Here is a 23,327-nt window from a genome sequence, read left to right as displayed (position 1 = left end):
CACATACTTCTCCAAAAACAAGGCATTGAACTAAACCCAAGTGAGTGGAGGCAAAATTGGCGATCGGCATTCCATAAAGGCTCTCCACTACTGCTTAGCCTCACCTTGAAGATGAAAAGTCACAAACTCAATTCCATGTTGATGTACAATGCCCAATTTGTGAAGTCTCTCACTGCAATCTAAGATGAACTCATAGGCATCCTCATTCTCAGAACCATGTAATACTGGAGGCTTTAACATCAAAAACTTGGTCAGCGTCTCGTGTTCAGTGTTAGTCATCACTGAGCCCAGAAGTGGACAAAAGAAAGCATCAGTACCTAGTGACCCATCCATCTTAGGGACCATAGCTGCAACAGGGTGAGTGGCTGGAGCTTGAGCAGCTTGCACCGCAGGAATGGCTTTATAGTCGACAAACCCACTCAAAAAAGTAAAAGTCTGCTAAGTTATGGTTGGGTACAAAGGGGGAAGTCCTGCAGCCTCATCCTCTGTATCCTCCTCTAGTTTAACATCCTCTTCAATCTCAATCTCAATCTCCACATTCTCAATTTTGGTGCAGAAGGGGCCTTTTCTGAAACATTCTCAGCTTGAGCTTCACCCATGGTGGGTGCTGCTCTTCCTCGGCCTCTACCCTTACCTCGACCACGTCTTCTCACTACTGGCTCCTCTATTTGCTCATTGATTGGAGCTACTAGCCTGACGTTGTTGTACCATGTGTTAACCATCTGAGAAAAGAGAGTTAAAGTGGCTAGATACCAATTTGGATCACCAAATACTAATTGAAATTAAGTTATAGCACGAAAGGAGAAGAAGATAGATAGATTTTCTAAAGTCTTGTAGCCTCTCGAAGAAAAGTACAGAAGGAGAAAAAGATAGAGAGATTTTCTAAAGTCCTGTAGCCTCTCGAAGAAAAGTACAGATATATTTGTACATTTACACAAGACTCTACTAGACTCGTTTTGGTACAATAAGATCGACGAACCTAGGGAGGATTTGATACCAACTTTGTCATGACTCAAATCTACGTGAGTGGCACCCATACTAAACCCTGATGGGAGAACCAATACTACGCCCCAAAAACTAAGCATACTTAAGATAAACAAACATTTAAAAATGTGGAAACAGGTTTAAATAAGAAAAGTGTTGAGTTCCCATAAACTCATATAATGAAACTAAAACATGCAAAAAATACCTTTAAAACCCGAAAGTCATTATACCAACACTCTTAACTAAAATGTCTACGATAAGGGGATACAACCCTGAAATGATAAACATAAATAAAGTCTGGAAATAGTCATGGATTCACGGCGGTCTGAAAGAACTGTGTCACCGTTAAATCCAACAATCAACGATCTCCTATCTAAGGTCTGTCAGTAGCCGCCTGAAGATGCCTTGTACTCAACAAAAAAAGAGCAAGTGTAGTATCAGTACACACAATAATAGAGTACTGATACGATCACACGACCATTTCAGTAAGTAAAATATATACAAGTAACTACAACATAGTAAAAAAAGGCATATACAGAAAATATTACCAAATTACCATTTCATGAGCAATATGCAGTTTCACAATGTCAATCTCAAATACAACAGTCAAAATGGTCCTCTTATGGAACTCATACCCAAACTGTTAGTGTGTCGGAGTGACATCCATTTCAATAGTTAGTGTGTCGGCGTGAAACTCATACCAATATGTATCAGTATGGTACCCAATTCAATATGTACCAACGTGATAGCCGATTCAATATGTACCAGTGTGATATCCGATCCAATATGTACCGGCATGATACCCGATCTAATACCTACAATCACAATCAATAATGAATAGTTCATACACTTGCAGAATTAAGTAACAGGTTCATTGCATGTAATTGATCACGAATAGTCATTTCATTAGGTTCATTTCATCCTTTCCTATTCATATACATGTATGCAGTACTAATAATGCAGTTAATAGGCAAACATAACATATACGGGAAATAAATCATCACCTACCTCAAAACCAAGCCTGAATACTTTTAAGAAACTTGAGTTTTCCCTTTTCAGAGTCTCTTGATTTGTTCTTGGTTTAAAAAAATAAAGAACAAAAGCAATCAATGAACAATGACCTAAATTAGCCGGACTATATCAAAATACTAACTTTTGGCCAAAATTTTGATCCTATCACCCAACTAAGGCTGTTTCAACCATTAAATTCATGCTAAGAACCCACCCCTACGATAATTACCATGAATTTTAGGTTTTAAGAATCAAAATAAAAATTAGGGGAGTATTTAATTTACCTTTAGCTCGAGAATTGGTAGAAAACTGAAAGGAACTTCAATAGGTCGCCCCTTAGCTCTCAAAAACGAAACTGCAGAAATTATCCCATTTTTGGAACTTTTACCTGTTAAATCTGCGACTGGACCACCATGATGGGACCAACCCGTCATAGTGGCCCCGCCATGGTGGGTTGCACGGAGACAGAAAGTCCAAAATTGAGTCCGAAGTCCCCATTTTGCAACACACCCTCAATTCTTGACATTCAAAAAACTCTTTCACGCCAAGATCAATTACGGGACTTGCCCGAATTCGATTTTGTAAAGCCGTATAGGCTCCTTAATATCTTGGCTATCAACTCAAATGATCAAACTCATAATTTAATCCTCCATTCATTACTGAATTACCCTAGACCTCACCTAACTCAGATTTCGTCCAATCTGGCCTAGACTCAAAAAATCTAAGCTACTACTGAAAAGCTTTCTGGCCCAAACTCTCCCACCATTGATTTATCTATAACGACGAAAACAGGTCCGTTACAACCACATACCCATAAAACTGTCATTACCATCAAATTTAAAAATTGATTAACAACCAAAATTTCTTTAACAAAGTCAAAAAATGAAAAAGATAGAAACAATCAATCGAAATCACCTAAATATAACTTAAGATTTACTTATATATATCCAAAATTCTTTTCAACTTCTTCCTTTAGTAAAAAATTTCACATTTCATGTTATCGTCTAATTAATTCCAAAAGTTCGACTATTTTCTAACAATTAATTTTTTAAAATATAATACAATTATTCACTAACAAATCTATAAAAATTAGCTTAATTATGAATCAAAAGAAAAAAATTGTGCTTTGGCCTTTGAGGTAGTAATGAAAAATAAAGAATGAAGAAGAAGAGGTGTGAAGAAGAAGATGAGCGGGGTGGAGAGATGATTATAAAAAAAATTTAACTTTAATTTCTAAAAGATGCGTTTAGATTCTATTTTTATTTATTTTTTTGTCACGTCAATTTAGGGGTAAATAAATTTGTTCTTGTATAGTAAAAATATGTAATAAATTGTCATGATAATTTAAACATGTAACTAATTTTTCGGAACAAATTTAGAAAAAAATTTATACCTTTTTTCATATATTTATAATTTTAAGTATCATATAAATTGAAAAATGATCTACTAATATGAATCAAAGAAACGATAAACATAAGAGACCGGTCAGTAAATGAAATTATTACTCATATGATATGATTACTATACTCTATTTAATTCAATTTAATAATGCAATTAAATATGCAGGCAGGTAGAAACGTTCGTTGTCTGTTATTGTAAGCACTAAATCAATAATTTTCCTTTACTTTCTCCGCCTATTTCGTTCTAAATGATGAAGCACCCCGCCATGTCTCCTTTCTCTCCCCTTCTTTCCATAGAGTATGTTTCTACACTTACCACATATCCATATATGGCGTTTCCCCTGATCCATGAACACTATACATTATATTCTTGGAGTGTTTTTTTTTATTATTATTATTTGAAGGATTATTATAATTGTATCTACTAGGATGAGAGAGGAGACCTTGAATTTTTGGAAATTTTTGGGATTTTTGGTATAGTTTTTTTAAATTGAAATTTTTCTGCGCTGGGAAATTTTTATTGAGAAATTTATCAGGCCTTTTAAAGAATTTCAGCTCCAAAAGTGGCTTCGAAAAAGCTTTATATATAGTTGGTGTGGTTTTTTTCCTTTTCTTTTTTGTTCTTTCATCTCTTAACTAACCCATGATATTTAATTTTGTCTCTTTTAGTTTTGAGTAAAAATCAAGTTGCTGGGCTTATTTCAATGTATACTTCTTGTTTAAACTCGTCAAGCACAGTTAATGGCTAAAAATTGAAACTTTTAAAGGCAACGGTAACGTGAAGCACTAAAATTTTAATTTTTTTTTTGTATATGGGACGGTGTATTTAGTGGAATGGTAATTCAATTGGAAATTTCCATGAGAAGCTATCGTCAGTTTGGGGAAATTTTGACTGCTAAATATACAAGGTTATTTTATTCGTAAAGCTTTGGTTATTTGCTTTTCAAATCGCTTCGAATTTCTTAGCCTTATCTGATCTCTTTTTATGCTTTTATTGAGCCGAGGTTCTTTCGGAAATAGCCGTCCTACCTTGGTAGGAGTAAGGTCTGCGTACACTTTACCCTCCCCAGACCCACGCTGTGAAATTTCATTAGGTTGTTGTTGTTATTGTTGTTGTTGTATTTTTATTCAGAGCAGAGCCAGAATTTTTATTTAGGAGTTTTTTATAAACACATGAAGAAGTTGAAGGATTCAACATCTAATATATATATATATATATATATATATACATACATAAAAATGGGTTCAGATAAACCCGTGGGTCCTTGCTAGCTCCGACCCTGCATCCTTATATGTATTGTATCTCAATGGAGACTAAAAAATATACTAGATGTGGTTCATTATGTATAGGTGGGAAAAGAATGGAGTTTTTCTAAGTGTATAAGGAAACAAACATGGAGCTTTTAGTCAAAAGTGGATAACTTGAAGTTTTTAGGGTAAACTGGATAGTGATATAAACTTGGTGGATAACTTTAGTACCATTATTTATTACTATTATGGAAGTACATACACAAGTTTTTGAGTGTATAGGAATTATAGCTTAACATAAGCTTTATTCAACCCTTTTAACTTCTCCCCCGTGATGGCACAAACTAATGCAGCATACCTCAGATTAACCGAAGGTTCTACCTTATTTTTGGTGAAGAAGATGAAATAATGAGGAAAGTAAAGACAGAGTAATGCATCAGTTACGAAACTTAGGATTTTACTTTTACAGCTCATAATTGATAGCTTCAAGAAGTGGCTAGTTTGCATAAGGTATTGTGACTTTGGTACTTTAGCTAATGTTCATATGGGTTGTAGTCTTTCTTGATTATAAGGTTTTTCTTTTACTTTTTCATTCTTGGCTGCTATCCTCAAGCAGTGGCGGAACTACCTACCGGGAAAGGGATTCAATTGAGTCTCCTTCGTTGGAAAATTACACTGCACAAATAGGGTAAGATCAATCTTTTTTGTATATATATATATATATAGGTTGTGGAATTCCTTTGACATAAGAGAAACTTCTAGTGTAGTGGTAAAAGGGGTTCTTAAATTACTTTTAAGTTGTAGGTTCAAATCCCAAGTGTGTCATCCTTGTATTTTTTTTTTTAATCCCTTTACCAGAACTTTTGGCTTTGCCACTGCCCTCGAGGATTGTGGTTGTAGGCATGTAGGGAATTGAGTGAGCAGGCTATATATATATATATATATATATAATGAAGTTTAGACCTGTATGATGAGTATCCATTCTTCCATAAACATTGATGCATTCCTTTTCCTGCTACTTGGAAGGTCTGATAGACAAGTATCTTTTCTGTGTATTTGTCAATAATCAAAGGAGAGATTTGCATGTCGGGCTACAGCTGTATTCCGTGCAATGGTAAAATGTGCAGAAAAGTTGTGGTATTGCATTATATAGAGGTGTAACCACATTTTACTGGAGAAATGTGAATTACACAAAAAGTCCATCAAAAGGAAGGGGTTATACTCGCATAGTCTTTATGGATTACATGGCTATGATATTTCGTCTTTCGATGTGTTTTTCACCTCTTGGCTACAGTATTTACTAGATTATTTCTGCACATATTTTGCTAGTCCAATCTCCATATGGTTATAAACATTTTTTGTATAAACACACACTTTTAGTTCTCCATATGGTTATAAACATTTTTTGTATAAACACACACTTTTGGTTGAAAATTAGTTAGCTATTTTGCTTAATCCTCTTATTGTTGAAATTTAATGTTAAATATTTTGCTGCATCTGTTTACAGGATATATTGATATTTTATTTGTCTAGTTCTGAAAGGTGTTCACTGTCAATTTCTTCTTGAATTTATCAGTTATGATAGCTATCTGTCAGGAGAAATTCCTTATTTTCCTTGTACTATGTTGTGCTAGTTAAAATTGCTAACTAGCCAGAAAAGAGTAATGATATAGGAACCAAAACAGGCAATCCCTACCAAAAAAGAGGTTGGGTTTGCTCAGTTGCATGTTCATCTGTTCATTTGCCATGGGAGAATGCACCTAATAAAGCTGAAAGTCAGTTGTAGCTGATAGCAGGATATACTGATAATATTCATGTCAAAAACTGCAGCATATCTGCATATGCAATAATCTGGAAACTTCGTGTTTCAAATGATCATCAGTTTTGGCTGATTGTGAGGATAGTTTGTTGTGTTATTTGTATAGATAATGTAACGAAACACAACTATTGTTCCTTCTTTCTTCCTATCTATGATGTGGCCAGCTCGACTGTATTTCCAATCTTTTAAAATGACCAACTTGAAACTTCAAAACACGTGTGCCACTATGAAGCATGTTTATTTTTCAATATATTTATGTTGTATCAGTTGTGAAACTTCAGATTACCTCAAACTTATAGAAATTATTCGTCTCAAGTATGTAATTCTTGCCTGTGACAGGTCTTACAGAATGATTTCTATACACATTTTTCTTAATTTTTCAACCAATATAAACATGAATGGCTAGCATTCCTGAGTAAAGTTGTAGGAAAACAATATAAATTGAGCTAATTCACTTGGTCAATGAGATTTACTGTATGATGCCTGTTCAGAATACACACTGATTACTGTTGTTAATGTAACAGGATTTTATAAAGTGTGGGATAAAAGTTTATAGAACAAATGGTGGTCTTTTGACCAGAATGAATCCTCAGGCCTTCATTAGGCTCTCAATTGGGTCACTGGGGTTGAGAGTGCCTGCAACAACTTTAAATGGTGCAAAATCATGGAGAAGTGCATTATCTTTTCCTTGTGTGTGCGAGATCCGTCTTCGAGGTTTCCCTGTGCAGACAGCACTGATTCCATTGGTATCTTCTCCTGAAACTTCTCCAGATACTAACAATATCGCCTCTAGTTTTTATCTTCAAGAATCTGATTTGAAAGCATTACTGGCACCTGGATGTTTATTAAAGCATCATGCATGTCTAGAGATAGTTGTTTTCACAGGACGCAATGGAACTCACTGCGGTATTGGTATTAAAAGGCAGCAGATTGGGACATTTAAGTTGGAAGTAAGTCCTGAGTGGGGTAATGGAAGGCCAGTCATTCTGTTCAATGGCTGGATACACATTGGCAAGAACAAGTGGGTGAATGGAAATCCTGGAGCAGAGCTTCATTTGAGAGTGAAGCTAGATCCTGATCCAAGATATATTTTCCAGTTTGAAAATAAGACCAAACTAAGTCCTCAAATTGATCTGCTTCAAGGAACCATCAAGCAACCTATTTTTAGTTGCAAATTTAGCCAAGACCGGTACATTTTTTGCACTCTTATAGATGGATGAGTTCTTTCCTTCATGTCTTAGACATGGATGAGGGATATATACATTAAGACGAGCATTTCTTTCTTTAGTTTTTACACTTTAAGTTGCTTCATTTTTACTCTCCTGCATCTCTTGTTTCCTCTATTATTCCTCTTGCCAAAGATGATTTTGGTCCTATGTAAATATCTTTTACTGCCTTGAACTTGCAGAGTATCTCCGCGAGACCCATTGAGTAACTTTTGGTCTAGCTCTTTTGATGGCTCTGAACTCGACATTCGAAATAGAGAGAGGAAAGGATGGAATGTGAAGATACATGATTGTAATGACCTTGAGGGTGATTTTCGTAAATTTGTACAAAACACGCGTGAACAGTAACACGCGTTAACAGTAACTTTTTGGGCAGAAAATGCCCCTTTCTTCCCATTTCAATATTGTTTTCAACATTTGTTTGAGTTCTTGAACTCCTTGAGGTGATTTGAGAAGAGATTTTCGAGGCAAAGTGTTGGGTAAGTGATTTTTGACCTAAAACCTTCCTTTTTCATTAAGTTTTTGACGATTTTAACTCTTAAATTTTAGTTTCAAACCCCAAAAATCCTTGTTTCTTCCCTAATCCGAATTTAAGGAAAATTGTGATTTCCAACTCGTTTTGAGCTCTATTTTTATGGGTTTTTCAACCATGAGTTCCTTATTACCAATATAATGGGATTGTTCAATAAATTTCCAGATTTGACCCTTTTCGAAAATAGTTAATTTTTGGACCATTTTACCCCCGGTTCCGAAACCTATCAATATGGGTGTCATTGGACTCCTTGTGACGTGTATGTTTCATTGTTGATAGTGGGTTGTCATTCCGGGCGCTGAATTCGAGAGTTGCTTGTCCGGTGGAGGTATTCGAGTGCGGCTTCGGCAATTGAGGTAGGTTTGGCTATCTTTCTTTGAGATTGAGATGGGGTAATTAGTCATTCATATGTTATAGACTTTGGGATGGGGTTGTAGTATGAGTTGAGAATGTTATATATATTGTGATGTCCGTGTGGAGGCTTATTTATTAATGTGTTGCCGTGACGGGGTTTATTTGTATTACATAGCCCGTGTGGGGGCCTTATTTGTTATCTTATTTGCTTTGAGAGCATGTGAATTATGATTTGCCTAAGAGAGAGGCTTGAGTATATTATTTGACTTGTGATGCCGCCTGAGAGATTGAGTTGGGGGTTTTAAGCATACTTGAGTATTGAAATATTGTTGAGAAAGGGGTGAATATTTAAATGAAAGTGTGTTCTCCCCGTTACTATTTATTGAGGGTGAATAGCATGTGTAGGTTAAGTTTTGAGAACTTTGAACCTTATACCACATGTGAGTTGATTATTACTTCCATGCATATGTGTTTTGATGCATTCATCCTCATTCATCATATCATGAAACATGGGAAGTTGAGAAATATGGAAATTCTTTTTGAGAAAGAAAATGAAACACCTTTAAACCTTTGTATCTTGAGTCCCTGACCGAGGCAGTTTTCCGGCAGGGTAGTGGATGCATTGTGATCCCAACCTTTGTATCTTGAGTCCCTGACCGAGGCAGTTTTCCGGCAGGGTAGTGGATGCATTGTGATCCCAACCTTTGTATCTTGAGTCCCTGACCGAGGCAGTTTTCCGGCAGGGTAGTGGATACATTTTGATCCCAACCTTTGTATCTTGAGTCCCTGACCGAGGCAGTTTTCCGGCAGGGTAGTGGATGCATTGTGATCCTAACCTTTGTATCTTGAGTCCCTGACCGAGGCAGTTTTCCGGCAGGGTAGTGGATGCATTGTGATCCCTTGACCACGAGGAGGTGGCAAGGATAATGAGATATTGTGATTGAGGTATATGGTCTGCGAGACCCCCATGGGTCCTGCTTGGTAGCACAGCTCGGCAGGTGTATACGACAGGCTGTGCGATAGTCTTGATTCCACCGTACCACCACATCATTGCATCATCATATTGCATTGCATTGCATTGATATCTGTGCTGCTTGAATTATCTGATTAATTGTGATTATGAGCTGTTATTATGGGTTTACTTTACTCGCGCCAATATATATATAAACTGGCAGCACCGATGCCGAAGTGGGACTTTTCTGTATGCAGGTGGAAGCGTTCCTTAGTTTATTTCATAGGTTTGATTAATTCCTTATACTCAGTCAGCTAAAACCTACTGAGTACATGTGAATTGTACTCACCCCTACTTCTGTGTCCCTTTTTGATGCAGATACTAGTCGGGGTACCCCACGTGGCAGTTAATATTCTAGCGGATTGTGTATTCTCAGATTAGTGGTGAGGTCCTAGAATTCGGATCGTCACTAGTCTATCTTTATTTTTCAGTCTTTTGTATCATTCAGAGACTTATGTTGTATCTTCAGATTCGAACCTTGTATTAGATGCTCTTTATACTTATGACACCAGGTTTTGGGATAATTTCTTTATTTTTTTTTCTTTTTATTTAAATCGTGGCATCACTTTCCCCTTTGGGAGTCTTGTATGAGTTTTATTTTTAGGGTTACACATCAGATTGGGTTTTGAGATGTGTGCCATCATGACCTCAGTTTTTGGGTCGTGACAATTGGTATCAGAGCACTAGGTTCACCGGTCTTATAAGTTAAAGAGCAGGGTGTCTAGTAGAGTCTTGCGGATCGGTACGTAGACGTCCGTACTTATCTTCGAGAGGCTACAAGATACTTAATAGGAGAATTTCTTTCTTTTTACTCCCTTCGTGCGATTTATTCATATCAAGTGTTATTTACCTCTGATCTATTCCTTCTGCATTAAAAGTAACTGTCGGGTTCGAAATATCGGCTCTTGCTTAAGGATGATTTAGTGATGCCTATTCGAGCCTGATTATGAGTATGAAGATGTGGAGCAACAAAAAAAAAAGTATGGAAGATGGTCGGTTAGACTTTGATAGTTAGATTTCAAATTTTAGATATCTAATTAGCCCACTTTGGATTCCTTTGAGATCTGTGGTTCCACCTATGTCTTCTAGCGTTGCTATGTTTACTTAGGAGCAAAAGAGATTTGGAGAGATTCGTCAGGGTATTGTCTCCCAAGTTTGAGGTTATCACTGTTGAGAAGGCTTATATCTTTTTGACCAAGTGTCAGGACAGGTTGTTCAAAATTGGGTATCTTGAAGGCACATGGAATGTCTTATTTCTTTTTATAATTGCGGGAATGGCTAAGAAGTGATAGAGGTCTGTTCTTGCTCATAGACCTGTCGGTCCTCCTATGATGAGTTGGGAGTAGTTTACTTAGGTTGTTTTGTGATGGTGAGTTTGAATAAGGGGCAAATATGTGATTCTTCTTCTATTTAGCCAGGGTCACAAGTTGTCTGCAATACACCAGTTTTAGTTGTTTGAGGTGCTTTATGGAGTACTCGAGGTGGTGGTTGTAGTGGTTCACAGGCTAAGGGTGACCATTAATTATGCTATGCTATACTAGGTAAATTTGAGGCAGAGGCCTCTGATGTGGTTATTACATGTATTGTTCTGGTTTGCCATCATTTTACGTCAGTATTATTTGACTCAGGGTCTACCTATTCTTATGTGTCGATTTATTTCGATGTGGGTATTGATTATGTGAGTGAGTCCCTTATTGTGCCTATTACTATTTCTACCCCAATAGGTGAATCTTTAGTAGTGGATCGGGTATACAAGGGATGTTTGGTGATATTTTCGGGTAGAGAGACCCGTGCAGACTTGATTTTACTAGAGATGCTTGATTTTGATGTGAAATTGGGTATGGACTGGTTATCTCCTTATCATGCTATATTAGATTGTTATGCAAAGACCGTGACCTTAGCTTATCCCGATTTACCTAGCTTAGTATGGAAGGGTAATCCGAGTTCGTATCCTAAGGGGGTGATATCTTATATTCGTACTCGTCGCTTGATGGATAAGGGTTGTTTGTCTTATTTGGCTCATGTACGTGATCTCACCACGGAGTCATCTCATATAGAGACTACGAGGGTGGTGAGAGAGTTTATGGATGTATTTCCTACAGACTTGCTGGGAGTTCCTCCTGACCGTGATATCGATTTTGTGATTGATTTGGAGCATGATACTAAACCCATCTCTATTTCTTCTTATCGGATGGCTCCGACAGAATTGAAAGAGTTGAAAGAACAATTGGAAGATTTTTTGAAGAAAGGGTTTATTAGACCTAGTGTATCACCGTGGGGTGCACCGGTTTTATTTATGAAGAAGAAAGATGGTACTATGAGGATGTGTATTGACTATCGACAGTTGAACAAAGTCACTATCAAGAACAAGTATCCTCTCCCTCGCATTGATGATTTATTTGACCAGCTTCAAGGTGCATCGGTGTTCTCAAAGATTGATTTGAGGTCGGGTTACCATCAGTTGAGAGTTCGGGAATCTGATATCCCAAAGACTGCATTCAGGACTCGTTATGGGCATTATGAGTTTGTGGTTATGTCCTTCGGGTTGACTAATGCCCCGGCTGCTTTTATGGAGTTGATGAACCGGGTATTTCGACCTTATTTGGACTCGTTTGTGATCGTATTTATTGATGACATCTTGGTTTATTCCAAGAATGAGGCGGATCATGTTAGGCACCTGAGGACAGTCCTTCAGAGATTGAGAGAGGAGAAGTTGTATGCAAAATTCTCCAAATGTGAGTTTTGGCTTGAGTCCGTGACATTCTTGGGTCATATAGTGACCAAGGATGGTATTATGGTTGATCCAACCAAAGTTGCAGCGGTTCGTGATTGGGTTAGGCCTACTTCGGTTACCGAGATTCGGAGTTTTATTGGGTTGGCAGGCTACTATCGTCGGTTTGTTCAAGGATTCTCTTCTATTGCAGCCCCATTGACTAGGCTAACTCAAAAGACCGTGGCATTTCAGTGGACTGATGAGTGTGAGGCGAGTTTTCAAAAGCTCAAGGAATTATTGACTTCAGCACCTATACTAGCCTTACCCGAGGAGGGCGTGGCATTTATTGTGTTTTGTGATGCTTCGGGAGTCGGCTTGGGTGGTGTATTGATGCAAAAAGGTAGAGTTATAGCTTATGCTTCTCGACAGTTGAAGGTACATGAGAAGAACTATCCTACCCACGACTTAGAGTTAGCAGCGGTGGTGTTTGTTCTGAAGTTGTGGAGGCATTATCTCTATGGAGTGCATTGCGAGGTCTATACTGACCACCGTAGCCTTAAATATATTTTTTCTCAGCCGAATCTGAACATGCGGCAGCGTAGGTGGTTAGAGTTATTGAAAGACTATGACATTACCATACTTTATCATCCGGGAAAAGCTAATATGGTAGCGGATGCCCTAAGTCGCAAAGCATCTAGCATGGGTAGTTTGGCCTTTCTTAAAGCTGTAGAGAGGCCTTTGGCGTTGGAGGTTCAGTCATTGGCTAGACAGTTGGTCCGACTTGATATTTTTACACATCATGGTATTTTGGCCTTTGTGGAGGCTAGGTCTACTTTGATGGACCAGATTCGTACACACCAGTTTGAAGATGAAAAGTTGAGGGCCATTCGAGACAAAGTGTTGAGTGGTGAAGCAAAATCATCCTCTCTTGATCTGGAAGGAGTTTTGAGGATTAATGGTCGCATTTGTGTGCCCAAGGTTAGTGAATGGGTACGTATGATATTAGAGGAGGCTCATTGTTCCAAGTATTCGATTCACCCGGGAGTGGCAAAAATGTTTCATGACTTGAAACAACACTATTGGTGGTGTGGCATGAAGAGAGACATTATTGATTTTGTGGCTAAGTGTCTAAATTGCCAACAAGTGAAGTATGAGCATCAGAAACCGGGTGGTCCTATGCAAAGGATGCCCATTCCTGAGTGGAAATGGGAGCGTATCACTATGGACTTCGTGTCTGGATTACCCATGGCATTGGGTAAGTATGACTCTGTCTGGGTGATTGTGGATCGATTGACCAAATCAGCCCATTTCCTTCCGGTAAAGACTAGCTACAATGCAGATCAGTTAGCTAGGATCTATCTTCGTGAGATTGTTAGGCTGCATGGGGTGCCTATCTCTATTGTATCAGATCAGGGTTCAGTATTCACCTTCCACTTTTGGAAGGCATTACAGCGTGGTTTGGGTACGCGGCTAGAGATGAGTTCAGCATTTCATCCCCAAACCAATGGTCAGTCTGAACGGACTATTCAGGTGTTGGAGGATATGCTTAGGGCCTGTGTGATTGATTTTGGTGCCCGATGGGACCAACACTTGCCCTTAGCAGAGTTTGCCTATAATAACAGTTATCCCTCCAGCATTCAAATGGCACCATTTGAGGCATTGTATGGTCGTAGGTATCGATCACCCATTGGATGGTTTGATTCTGTTGCGGTTGATGCATTGGATACTGACTTACTTAGGGATGCTGTGGAGCGGGTACGTTTGATTCAGGGTCGACTATTGACAGCTCAGAGTCGTCAGAAGAGTTATGCTGATAGGAGGGTTCGTCCCTTAGAGTTCATGGTGGGTGATTGCGTGTGGCTTAAAATATCGCCCATGAAGGGTGTGATGAGGTTCAGAAAGAAGGGCAAGTTTAGCCCAAGGTTTGTTGGCCCGTTTGAAATCCTGAGGAGAGTAGGTGGAGTGGCGTATAAGTTGGCCTTACCCCCTAAATTGTCAGCTGTCCATCCGGTGTTTCATGTTTCCATGCTTCGCAAGTACATACCGGATGAGTCTCATGTGATTTCTTATGATGCGGTAGAGTTGAGTCCGGATTTGACTTATGAGGAGGAGCCGACAGTTATTCTAGATAGGCGGCTTCGTAGACTCAGGACCAAGGAGGTCGCTTCGGTCAAGGTGCAGTGGCAGCATCGGCCTGCTGAGGAGGCGACTTGGTAGTTAGAGTCTGATATGCAGGCTCGATACCCTCAGCTTTTTGAGACCCCAGGTACTTTATTTTATCTTATGTTCGAGGACGAACATCCTTTTTAGTGGTGGATATTGTAATGACCTTGAGGGTGATTTTCGTAAATTTGTACAAAACACGCGTGAACAGTAACACGCGTTAACAGTAACTTTTTGGGCAGAAAATGCCCCTTTCTTCCCATTTCAATATTGTTTTCAACATTTGTTTGAGTTCTTGAACTCCTTGAGGTGATTTGAGAAGAGATTTTCGAGGCAAAGTGTTGGGTAAGTGATTTTTGACCTAAAACCTTCCTTTTTCATTAAGTTTTTGACGATTTTAACTCTTAAATTTTAGTTTCAAACCCCAAAAATCCTTGTTTCTTCCCTAATCCGAATTTAAGGAAAATTGTGATTTCCAACTCGTTTTGAGCTCTATTTTTATGGGTTTTTCAACCATGAGTTCCTTATTACCAATATAATGGGATTGTTCAATAAATTTCCAGATTTGACCCTTTTCGAAAATAGTTAATTTTTGGACCATTTTACCCCCGGTTCCGAAACCTATCAATATGGGTGTCATTGGACTCCTTGTGACGTGTATGTTTCATTGTTGATAGTGGGTTGTCATTCCGGGCGCTGAATTCGAGAGTTGCTTGTCCGGTGGAGGTATTCGAGTGCGGCTTCGGCAATTGAGGTAGGTTTGGCTATCTTTCTTTGAGATTGAGATGGGGTAATTAGTCATTCATATGTTATAGACTTTGGGATGGGGTTGTAGTATGAGTTGAGAATGTTATATATATTGTGATGTCCGTGTGGAGGCTTATTTATTAATGTGTTGCCGTGACGGGGTTTATTTGTATTACATAGCCCGTGTGGGGGCCTTATTTGTTATCTTATTTGCTTTGAGAGCATGTGAATTATGATTTGCCTAAGAGAGAGGCTTGAGTATATTATTTGACTTGTGATGCCGCCTGAGAGATTGAGTTGGGGGTTTTAAGCATACTTGAGTATTGAAATATTGTTGAGAAAGGGGTGAATATTTAAATGAAAGTGTGTTCTCCCCGTTACTATTTATTGAGGGTGAATAGCATGTGTAGGTTAAGTTTTGAGAACTTTGAACCTTATACCACATGTGAGTTGATTATTACTTCCATGCATATGTGTTTTGATGCATTCATCCTCATTCATCATATCATGAAACATGGGAAGTTGAGAAATATGGAAATTCTTTTTGAGAAAGAAAATGAAACACCTTTAAACCTTTGTATCTTGAGTCCCTGACCGAGGCAGTTTTCCGGCAGGGTAGTGGATGCATTGTGATCCCAACCTTTGTATCTTGAGTCCCTGACCGAGGCAGTTTTCCGGCAGGGTAGTGGATGCATTGTGATCCCAACCTTTGTATCTTGAGTCCCTGACCGAGGCAGTTTTCCGGCAGGGTAGTGGATACATTTTGATCCCAACCTTTGTATCTTGAGTCCCTGACCGAGGCAGTTTTCCGGCAGGGTAGTGGATGCATTGTGATCCCTTGACCACGAGGAGGTGGCAAGGATAATGAGATATTGTGATTGAGGTATATGGTCTGCGAGACCCCCATGGGTCCTGCTTGGTAGCACAGCTCGGCAGGTGTATACGACAGGCTGTGCGATAGTCTTGATTCCACCGTACCACCACATCATTGCATCATCATATTGCATTGCATTGCATTGATATCTGTGCTGCTTGAATTATCTGATTAATTGTGATTATGAGCTGTTATTATGGGTTTACTTTACTCGCGCCAATATATATATAAACTGGCAGCACCGATGCCGAAGTGGGACTTTTCTGTATGCAGGTGGAAGCGTTCCTTAGTTTATTTCATAGGTTTGATTAATTCCTTATACTCAGTCAGCTAAAACCTACTGAGTACATGTGAATTGTACTCACCCCTACTTCTGTGTCCCTTTTTGATGCAGATACTAGTCGGGGTACCCCACGTGGCAGTTAATATTCTAGCGGATTGTGTATTCTCAGATTAGTGGTGAGGTCCTAGAATTCGGATCGTCACTAGTTTATCTTTATTTTTCAGTCTTTTGTATCATTCAGAGACTTATGTTGTATCTTCAGATTCGAACCTTGTATTAGATGCTCTTTATACTTATGACACCAGGTTTTGGGATAATTTCTTTATTTTTTTTCTTTTTATTTAAATCGTGGCATCACTTTCCCCTTTGGGAGTCTTGTATGAGTTTTATTTTTAGGGTTACACATCAGATTGGGTTTTGAGATGTGTGCCATCATGACCTCAGTTTTTGGGTCGTGACAATGATCTCTCTGGCTCGGCTGTTGCAGCAGCCTTCATAACAACTCCTTTTGTACCGTCAACAGGTCGTGATTGGGTGGCCAGATCCAACCCAGGAGCTTGGTTGATTGTTCGTTCTGATGTTTGCATGCCTGAAAGTTGGCATCCATGGGGAAAGCTTGAAGCATGGCGTGAACGTGGGATCAGAGACTCCATTTGCTGTCGCTTTCATCTACTAACCGAGGGTCAGGAATGGGGGGATCTTCTTATGTCTGAGATCTTGATCAGCGCTGAAAAGGGTGGGGAGTTCTACATAGACACGGACAGACAGGTTCGAGCAGCATCGAGTCCATTGCATAGTCCAAGAGTCAGTGGAGCCTTTGCGGCACTAAGTCCTGCAGCAAGTGGGTTTGTCATGAGCTGTCGGGTGCAAGGGGAAGGGAAATGCAGCAAGCCCCTTGTGCAGCTTGCCATGCGACATGTGACTTGCGTGGAGGATGTTGCCATTTTCATGGCTCTTGCAGCTGCAGTTGATCTGAGCATCGAAACATGCAGGCCCTTCCGCAGAAAGCTTCGAAGAAGTGCTAGCCATTCCTGGTGATATATATGTTGTACTGATTTCCTCTTGATGAAGAAAGCCAAGCCACTGTAGCTCTTCCGATTGTTGTAACAACTTGGTTTGCTGTACAGATTGATCTACATGTACTTGTCTTCCGGAGAATGTGCTTCATTTCCATTTTAACCCTTGACGAGCCCATACAGTATAAACTGACTCATTATATTTGTAATATACTTTAGGAGGTGGTCTAGTTGTTGCTTAGGAAGCGACTTGTTCGTCGTATGTATTAAAACTAACATGATTAATACGATGTTTCAGAAGTAGCTTTTTAGTTGCTTTGTATAAAATACAGTACATTAAATACGGTATTTGGTTTTCATTTTACAATTTCACATAACTAATACGTGAATAAATAAACATCATAAATCTGAACGACCCCTAAATATATAGCCCATTCCCACAAATGAAGAAGTGAAAAAGAGAAGCAGTGAAATAGTGATTATCTGTTGATAATTTCTCTAATCAAAGGGAACCTGAATTGAAAAATTAGAAAACATGAAATGATGTTCAACAAATGAATCGATTCATTCAGAAGTGTAATCAACAATTGTTTTTCTACGTACAATAGAGAGAGGTTCTCTAATATGCAAAAAAAAAAAATCTAGAAGTAAAAGAAGAGATCATTAGCAATGTTTAAATGATCTTGATGATTCTGATCAATAATATTCATCCTACTATCTCCTTCTGAGATCAACGGCACAGATTGACTTACTCCCTCAGTTACCTCATCCTTTACATCAAACGGTGCATGAACAGCCACGTGTTCGTCAATCAGCTCCTCCTCCTCCTGTAGGTGGCTAGTCTGGGGACTACTCGCCAGACAAAGTAGATCTCCGCCTTCCATTCCCAACGGAATTCCAAACGTGCACCGTGAATCGTTCATGTTACTTTCCATTGTCGCTGGTGACGGAGACTGAACACTGGTGGTAAAATTATTTATTCTCTCATCCGGATAAACGATGTCCATTGTCGCCGGCGATGGAGATTGAACTCTAGCTACAGAAGCATTAATTCTCTCGTCAGGATAATGGATATCCATAGTTACCGGCCCAGGAGATTGAACACCGGCGTTAAAATCGTTAATTATCTCATCGGGATAACGGATCTCCATTGTCTCCGGTGAAGGAGACTGAACACTGGCTATCTCATCCGGATAACGGATCTCCATTGTCGACGGAGTCGGAGACTGAACACTGGTGGTAAAACCGTTAATTCTCTCATCCAGATACCGGATGTCCATTGTCGCCGGAGATGGGGAAGGTGGAAAGCTGCCGGAATCAAGCAAGTTACCGGCATCATCTAACGACATTGACACAGATAACATAACAATCCACCGGTTTCTATAAACCTCCGTACTGTTAACAATAACGCCGTTAACAGTTAGAACGCCGTCGATGAAATTTACGACCAGTGTCTTGTTCGGAGCAAGAGTCTGGAAAACCACAGTACCCTTGGCATATCTAGCAAGATCCCCAAAACGGTACCGTTGAGGAACAACATGGTGACGGTAATCGTAACGGAAACCTTCAGGTTGTGAGAACAAAGCCATATCAGAAGGCACAAAAACGGAAACGGAAGTCAAACTCAACAGCTCCGGCCGTTTGATGGTTAACGCAGTAGCAGCAACAGTGAATCGTCTTCTCCTTAATGCTTTGATTGCATGATCAAGAAGAGATCGATGGTGGCCTTGAGACTGAGTAATAGCAGATGTTTGAACTTCCGGAACAGAACATTTCTTTGCTGACGTTGGGTCCAATACACCGTCGATTCCATGAACGGTGAGATAATCGTCGACGTAAATGTCAGGTTGCCTGATTTTAACGAACCCAATTGAATTCTCTGTCGAAGAAATTGATACTTCTCCAGTAGAGCTCTTGAAGAAGAAGAGACAGTTGTTATTGTACAGAGTCGGTCGAATCTCAGCGCCATTGACATTGGACAAGAGGTTAACCCAAGTGAGAGGGGTTTTGAGAGTGTGGTAACGAAGGAGAATAGAGGAAGGGCGTGGTGGGAGTGGGTGGTTTCTGAGAATCTTGGCAGAGAAAATGAAATCCGGCGGGGCCAAAATTGTGCCGGAGAAATCATTGTTTGTGGAGTCAATGGTGGAAGCGAAGAGGGAGTAGCCACGGTTGCGGAGTGCGTCTGCAGCAGCATGGGCAGAGGAAGCTGGTGGATATGGGGTTTGGGTGGAAGAACCCCAAGAAAGTAGAAAGCAGAAGAAAGAGAGAGCGACGGTGCTGATTAAAGCCATTGTTGTTGTTTCAGAGTCCAATGGAGATTGATAGAAAGGCTAGCATCTTATAACAGTGGTTGGGACTGTTATGATCTGCAGTTTCTTTTGGCGGGATAGTTCATTTATTTATTACTAATATTGTTTTTTGTATTCTAAAATGGATTCTTTTACAAACTATTACTGTGAAAACTGAAAAAGTCTCTCTTTCCGTGATTAGATTCAAATATCATCAGCAGCAGTCATGTTTCCATTATCCATAGTAATTAAGGGATCTTGGTTACTCCCTTATACTTTCTCTCCATTTTCTTAAATACATATTTAGTTGAGTGATACTTGTCGATATAATTTTTAAAGATCAAAATTAGATTAATTTAATAAGTATTTTAGTTATAATTAAAATATTAAATTTAAAAATCACTTTTTAATTATAATGCAATATCAATCTCCCCACATATTTTAATACTCATCAATTTCAATTTATAAATTTTATCGATAAACTTCCCTACCCCCTCACCTTTCCTAAATAGTAAAGCTGTATAAATAAGAAAAACGTTTTGTGACCATAAATTTTAGGAAATTGATCTGAAATTGAATTAAATAACAGATGGGGGGAGTAACACTAGAGGTTAAATAATTGTTCTAATTTTCAATTGACATATAAAAAATAAATCAAAATATTGAAATTTATCTGTTATAATGTTTAGATTAATTCTCTTCCATTTAATTTAATTTAGTTGAGATGGATAACTGAGGAAAGTATTGTGATAGTAATATTTATTTGATGCTATTAAATTTGAAAAAAAACAAATTACACACCTTATTGTTATGACCCGCCACTTGATTATGAAGAAGGGAGAAGAACCTAGAGTCTTGGAGAGGTTAGTGGAAGACTTTAGATTCTTGTAGAAACTTGTAGAGAAGTCTTGAAACACTTGGAATTCTCTAGAGTATGTAGAGAATTCTAGAGTAGAGACTTCTTTGTAAATATGAAAGGACTTGTATAACAATTTTTATTTACACTTGAGCCCCTTAGGAGTAGTATAAAGAGTGGGGATATTCATTTGTAGCAAACCATCCAGAAATCAAACATTCTTCCGAGTAATACAAAATCTTCTTCATAAAGACTCTTTTGTCTTTCTTACAATCTAGCGTTCCCTTAGCGATCTAGTCTTAAAGGCTTACTTGAGCTTGCAAGATCGTGAAAGATTCGTGATTAAGTTGTCACGTGCCGCACGGAGGTCTTAGTTGAAGTCTAAGTCCGTGATATTATATTTCTATATTTTTAATTATTTCTTACCATTTGTAAAAATTTCAAAAATCTCTCTTCTGATACATAGAAATGATGTTGATACATTGTGATTTGATACATAGTCTTTTTCATGATACATCGCTAGTTGATACAAATCAAACACAAAATGTATCAATAAAACATAAGTTTTACTGTTATTTTTATTGTGTTCATGATATATTAGGTGTTATAAGCCGATTCATAAGTTTTATTGATATTACAATGTTTGGTTTGTATCAACTAGCGATGTATCATGAAAAAGACTTATGTATCAAATCGCGATGTATCAGGGTCATTCGTATGTATCAGAAATCTGGAAAAAGAGGGAATTCGGATAATTACCAAAAAAAGTCGGGATAAATTGTAATTGAGTTTTTTCACTATGAAATTTAAGTAAAATACCCATTAAATTTAGTTTAAAATGTTGAACATATTAACGAACTTTGAATTTATTGGTTTTTCAATGTAAAATTTACAAATAGAAATTAATGATATCAAGATATGTGGGGAAATTGATATTGCATACTATAATTAAAAAGTGGTTTTCAAATTTTAATATTTTAATCATAATTAAGATGCTTGTTAAAAATTATATTAGACAAGTATTACTTATCTAAATATGTACTTGAGAAAATGGAGAGAATATGTAATGAAGAGGAGCCGGATCCGTAATTAAGGACTGAGCCAAATATTTTCATTATTTTTCAATTTTACTATATTCCAATTTATCAAATGAAAAAATATTCTCTTTACAAAAATATTTTTTTTGAAAATGAGAAAATAACTTTTTAATTGAGATAAAAAAAAATATTTCAAATGACATTTCATATTGATTATATTCAATTCATGCCCCTACATATCTCATCTTCACCCCACCCTAACCTCTAACCCCATCCCAATCATTCCATGCCCCTACCTCTGCACCCTTCGTCCCCTAGTATATGCCTTGATAATTATGTACAAAAAAAAATTAGAATAATATTTTTTACTTAGATACCGAACACAAAAAAATAAATAAAAAATTTCTAATTTTTTTAAAAAATCATAAAAAGTATTTTCCTTTGTATCGAAAATGTTCATAGAGTGTGGACGGGACCTAGCTCGAAATCAATACGAGCAGCTCTTTTCTAACAGTTTTCTTGAATGAAAGGTGGAAATATAGATAATGATTGTGGGATAAAAATTTCAAGATTGTTTTATCTTATTATTTATATTAAAATTGTAGAATTACATTTTTATTTATTCTATCCCCCATATCAAACACCCCTCAGCGAATGTGCTTGCTTTTTATAAGTGAAAGATAATTAGAAAAACTCACGTAAAAACCCAAAGCGTCTTAGCTACTACGCTCTATGTTGCAGAACACAAGTCTACAATTTAGAGAATTGACTTGTTATTTTTTTTACGGAAAAGGGTAAAAAACTCTCCTGAACTATAGAAAAAGGTTTTAAAATATCATTCATTCACCTTTTGGTCTAAAAATACCCTTTCATCCACCTTTTTGGTTAACTATAACCTTGAAACTAACAACCTTCTTTTTATTTTTTAAAAGTATTTATCATGTGCCATTTTCTTATTGGATAAAATAAAAATCTCACCTCCACTAATTTTTATACCTCTTCAAGACCCCAAATATTTTTAAAAATAAATCTAATAGTTTTTTATTGCTATAGCTTTTTCTTCTTATTTTTCTATAGAGTTTGTTTTGGGATCATGAAGAGAGACATTGTTTTAATTTGGATAAATTATGAGAAAAAATATAATTTTTTTTATTTGATGTAATTTTTTTAATTTAGTATTTTTATGGTCATCAAACATGTATATTGTTTTGGTTTAGATAAATTGTGAAAACAAATTTGAAAAACTTATTATTTTAGTTATATGTGTTATTACAAGATAGTTTTACAATAACTATCTAAAAACTATCATGTAATAGAAAAAAATTATTTATTTATTTTTAACTAACTTGTAATAACTAATTTAGTTTAAAATATATTTTTACTATCTTGTAATAACTAATTTAGTTTAAAATATATTTATATCTTGTAATAACTAAAAAATAATTTAGCTATACGTAGAACTAAATTTTTTAGTTATTTTATCTATATGTATTGTAAAAAATAAGTATTATTAAAAAGTAAAGAAAAATCAAGCCAAGAACTAAAAAAATCTAGTTTTTTTTCTGGTTAACCGGATAAAAAAATTCTAGTATTATTTATCAATGTAGCTTTTAAAAAAATTTAGAGGGGTGGGGGGTCTTGAAGAGGTATATTATTTTTGGCTTAGATAAATTATGGAAAAAAATTAGTGGAGGTAGAATTTTTATTTCATCCAATAAGAAAATGACACATGATAAATACTTTTAAAAAATAAAAAATAAAAAA

General features: G+C 37.4%; 1 protein-coding gene across 1 annotated transcript; it reads left to right on the top strand.

Annotated features, from left to right (window-relative positions):
- Nucleotides 1-4,578: 4,578 nt before the first annotated feature.
- Nucleotides 4,579-17,708, top strand: LOC129889064 (uncharacterized). The gene is made up of 4 exons (XM_055964177.1): nucleotides 4,579-5,331; nucleotides 6,987-7,651; nucleotides 7,871-7,974; nucleotides 16,827-17,708. Exons 2-4 carry the CDS (start codon nucleotides 7,044-7,046, stop codon nucleotides 17,402-17,404), a joined length of 1,290 nt encoding a protein of 429 aa, XP_055820152.1. The 5' UTR covers nucleotides 4,579-5,331; nucleotides 6,987-7,043; the 3' UTR covers nucleotides 17,405-17,708.
- Nucleotides 17,709-23,327: the final 5,619 nt, after the last annotated feature.

Source organism: Solanum dulcamara, chromosome 5 (assembly GCF_947179165.1).
Source record: "Solanum dulcamara chromosome 5, daSolDulc1.2, whole genome shotgun sequence".
Classification (NCBI taxonomy): Eukaryota; Viridiplantae; Streptophyta; class Magnoliopsida; order Solanales; family Solanaceae; genus Solanum; species Solanum dulcamara.
This window is presented reverse-complemented; position numbering and strand designations above follow the sequence as displayed.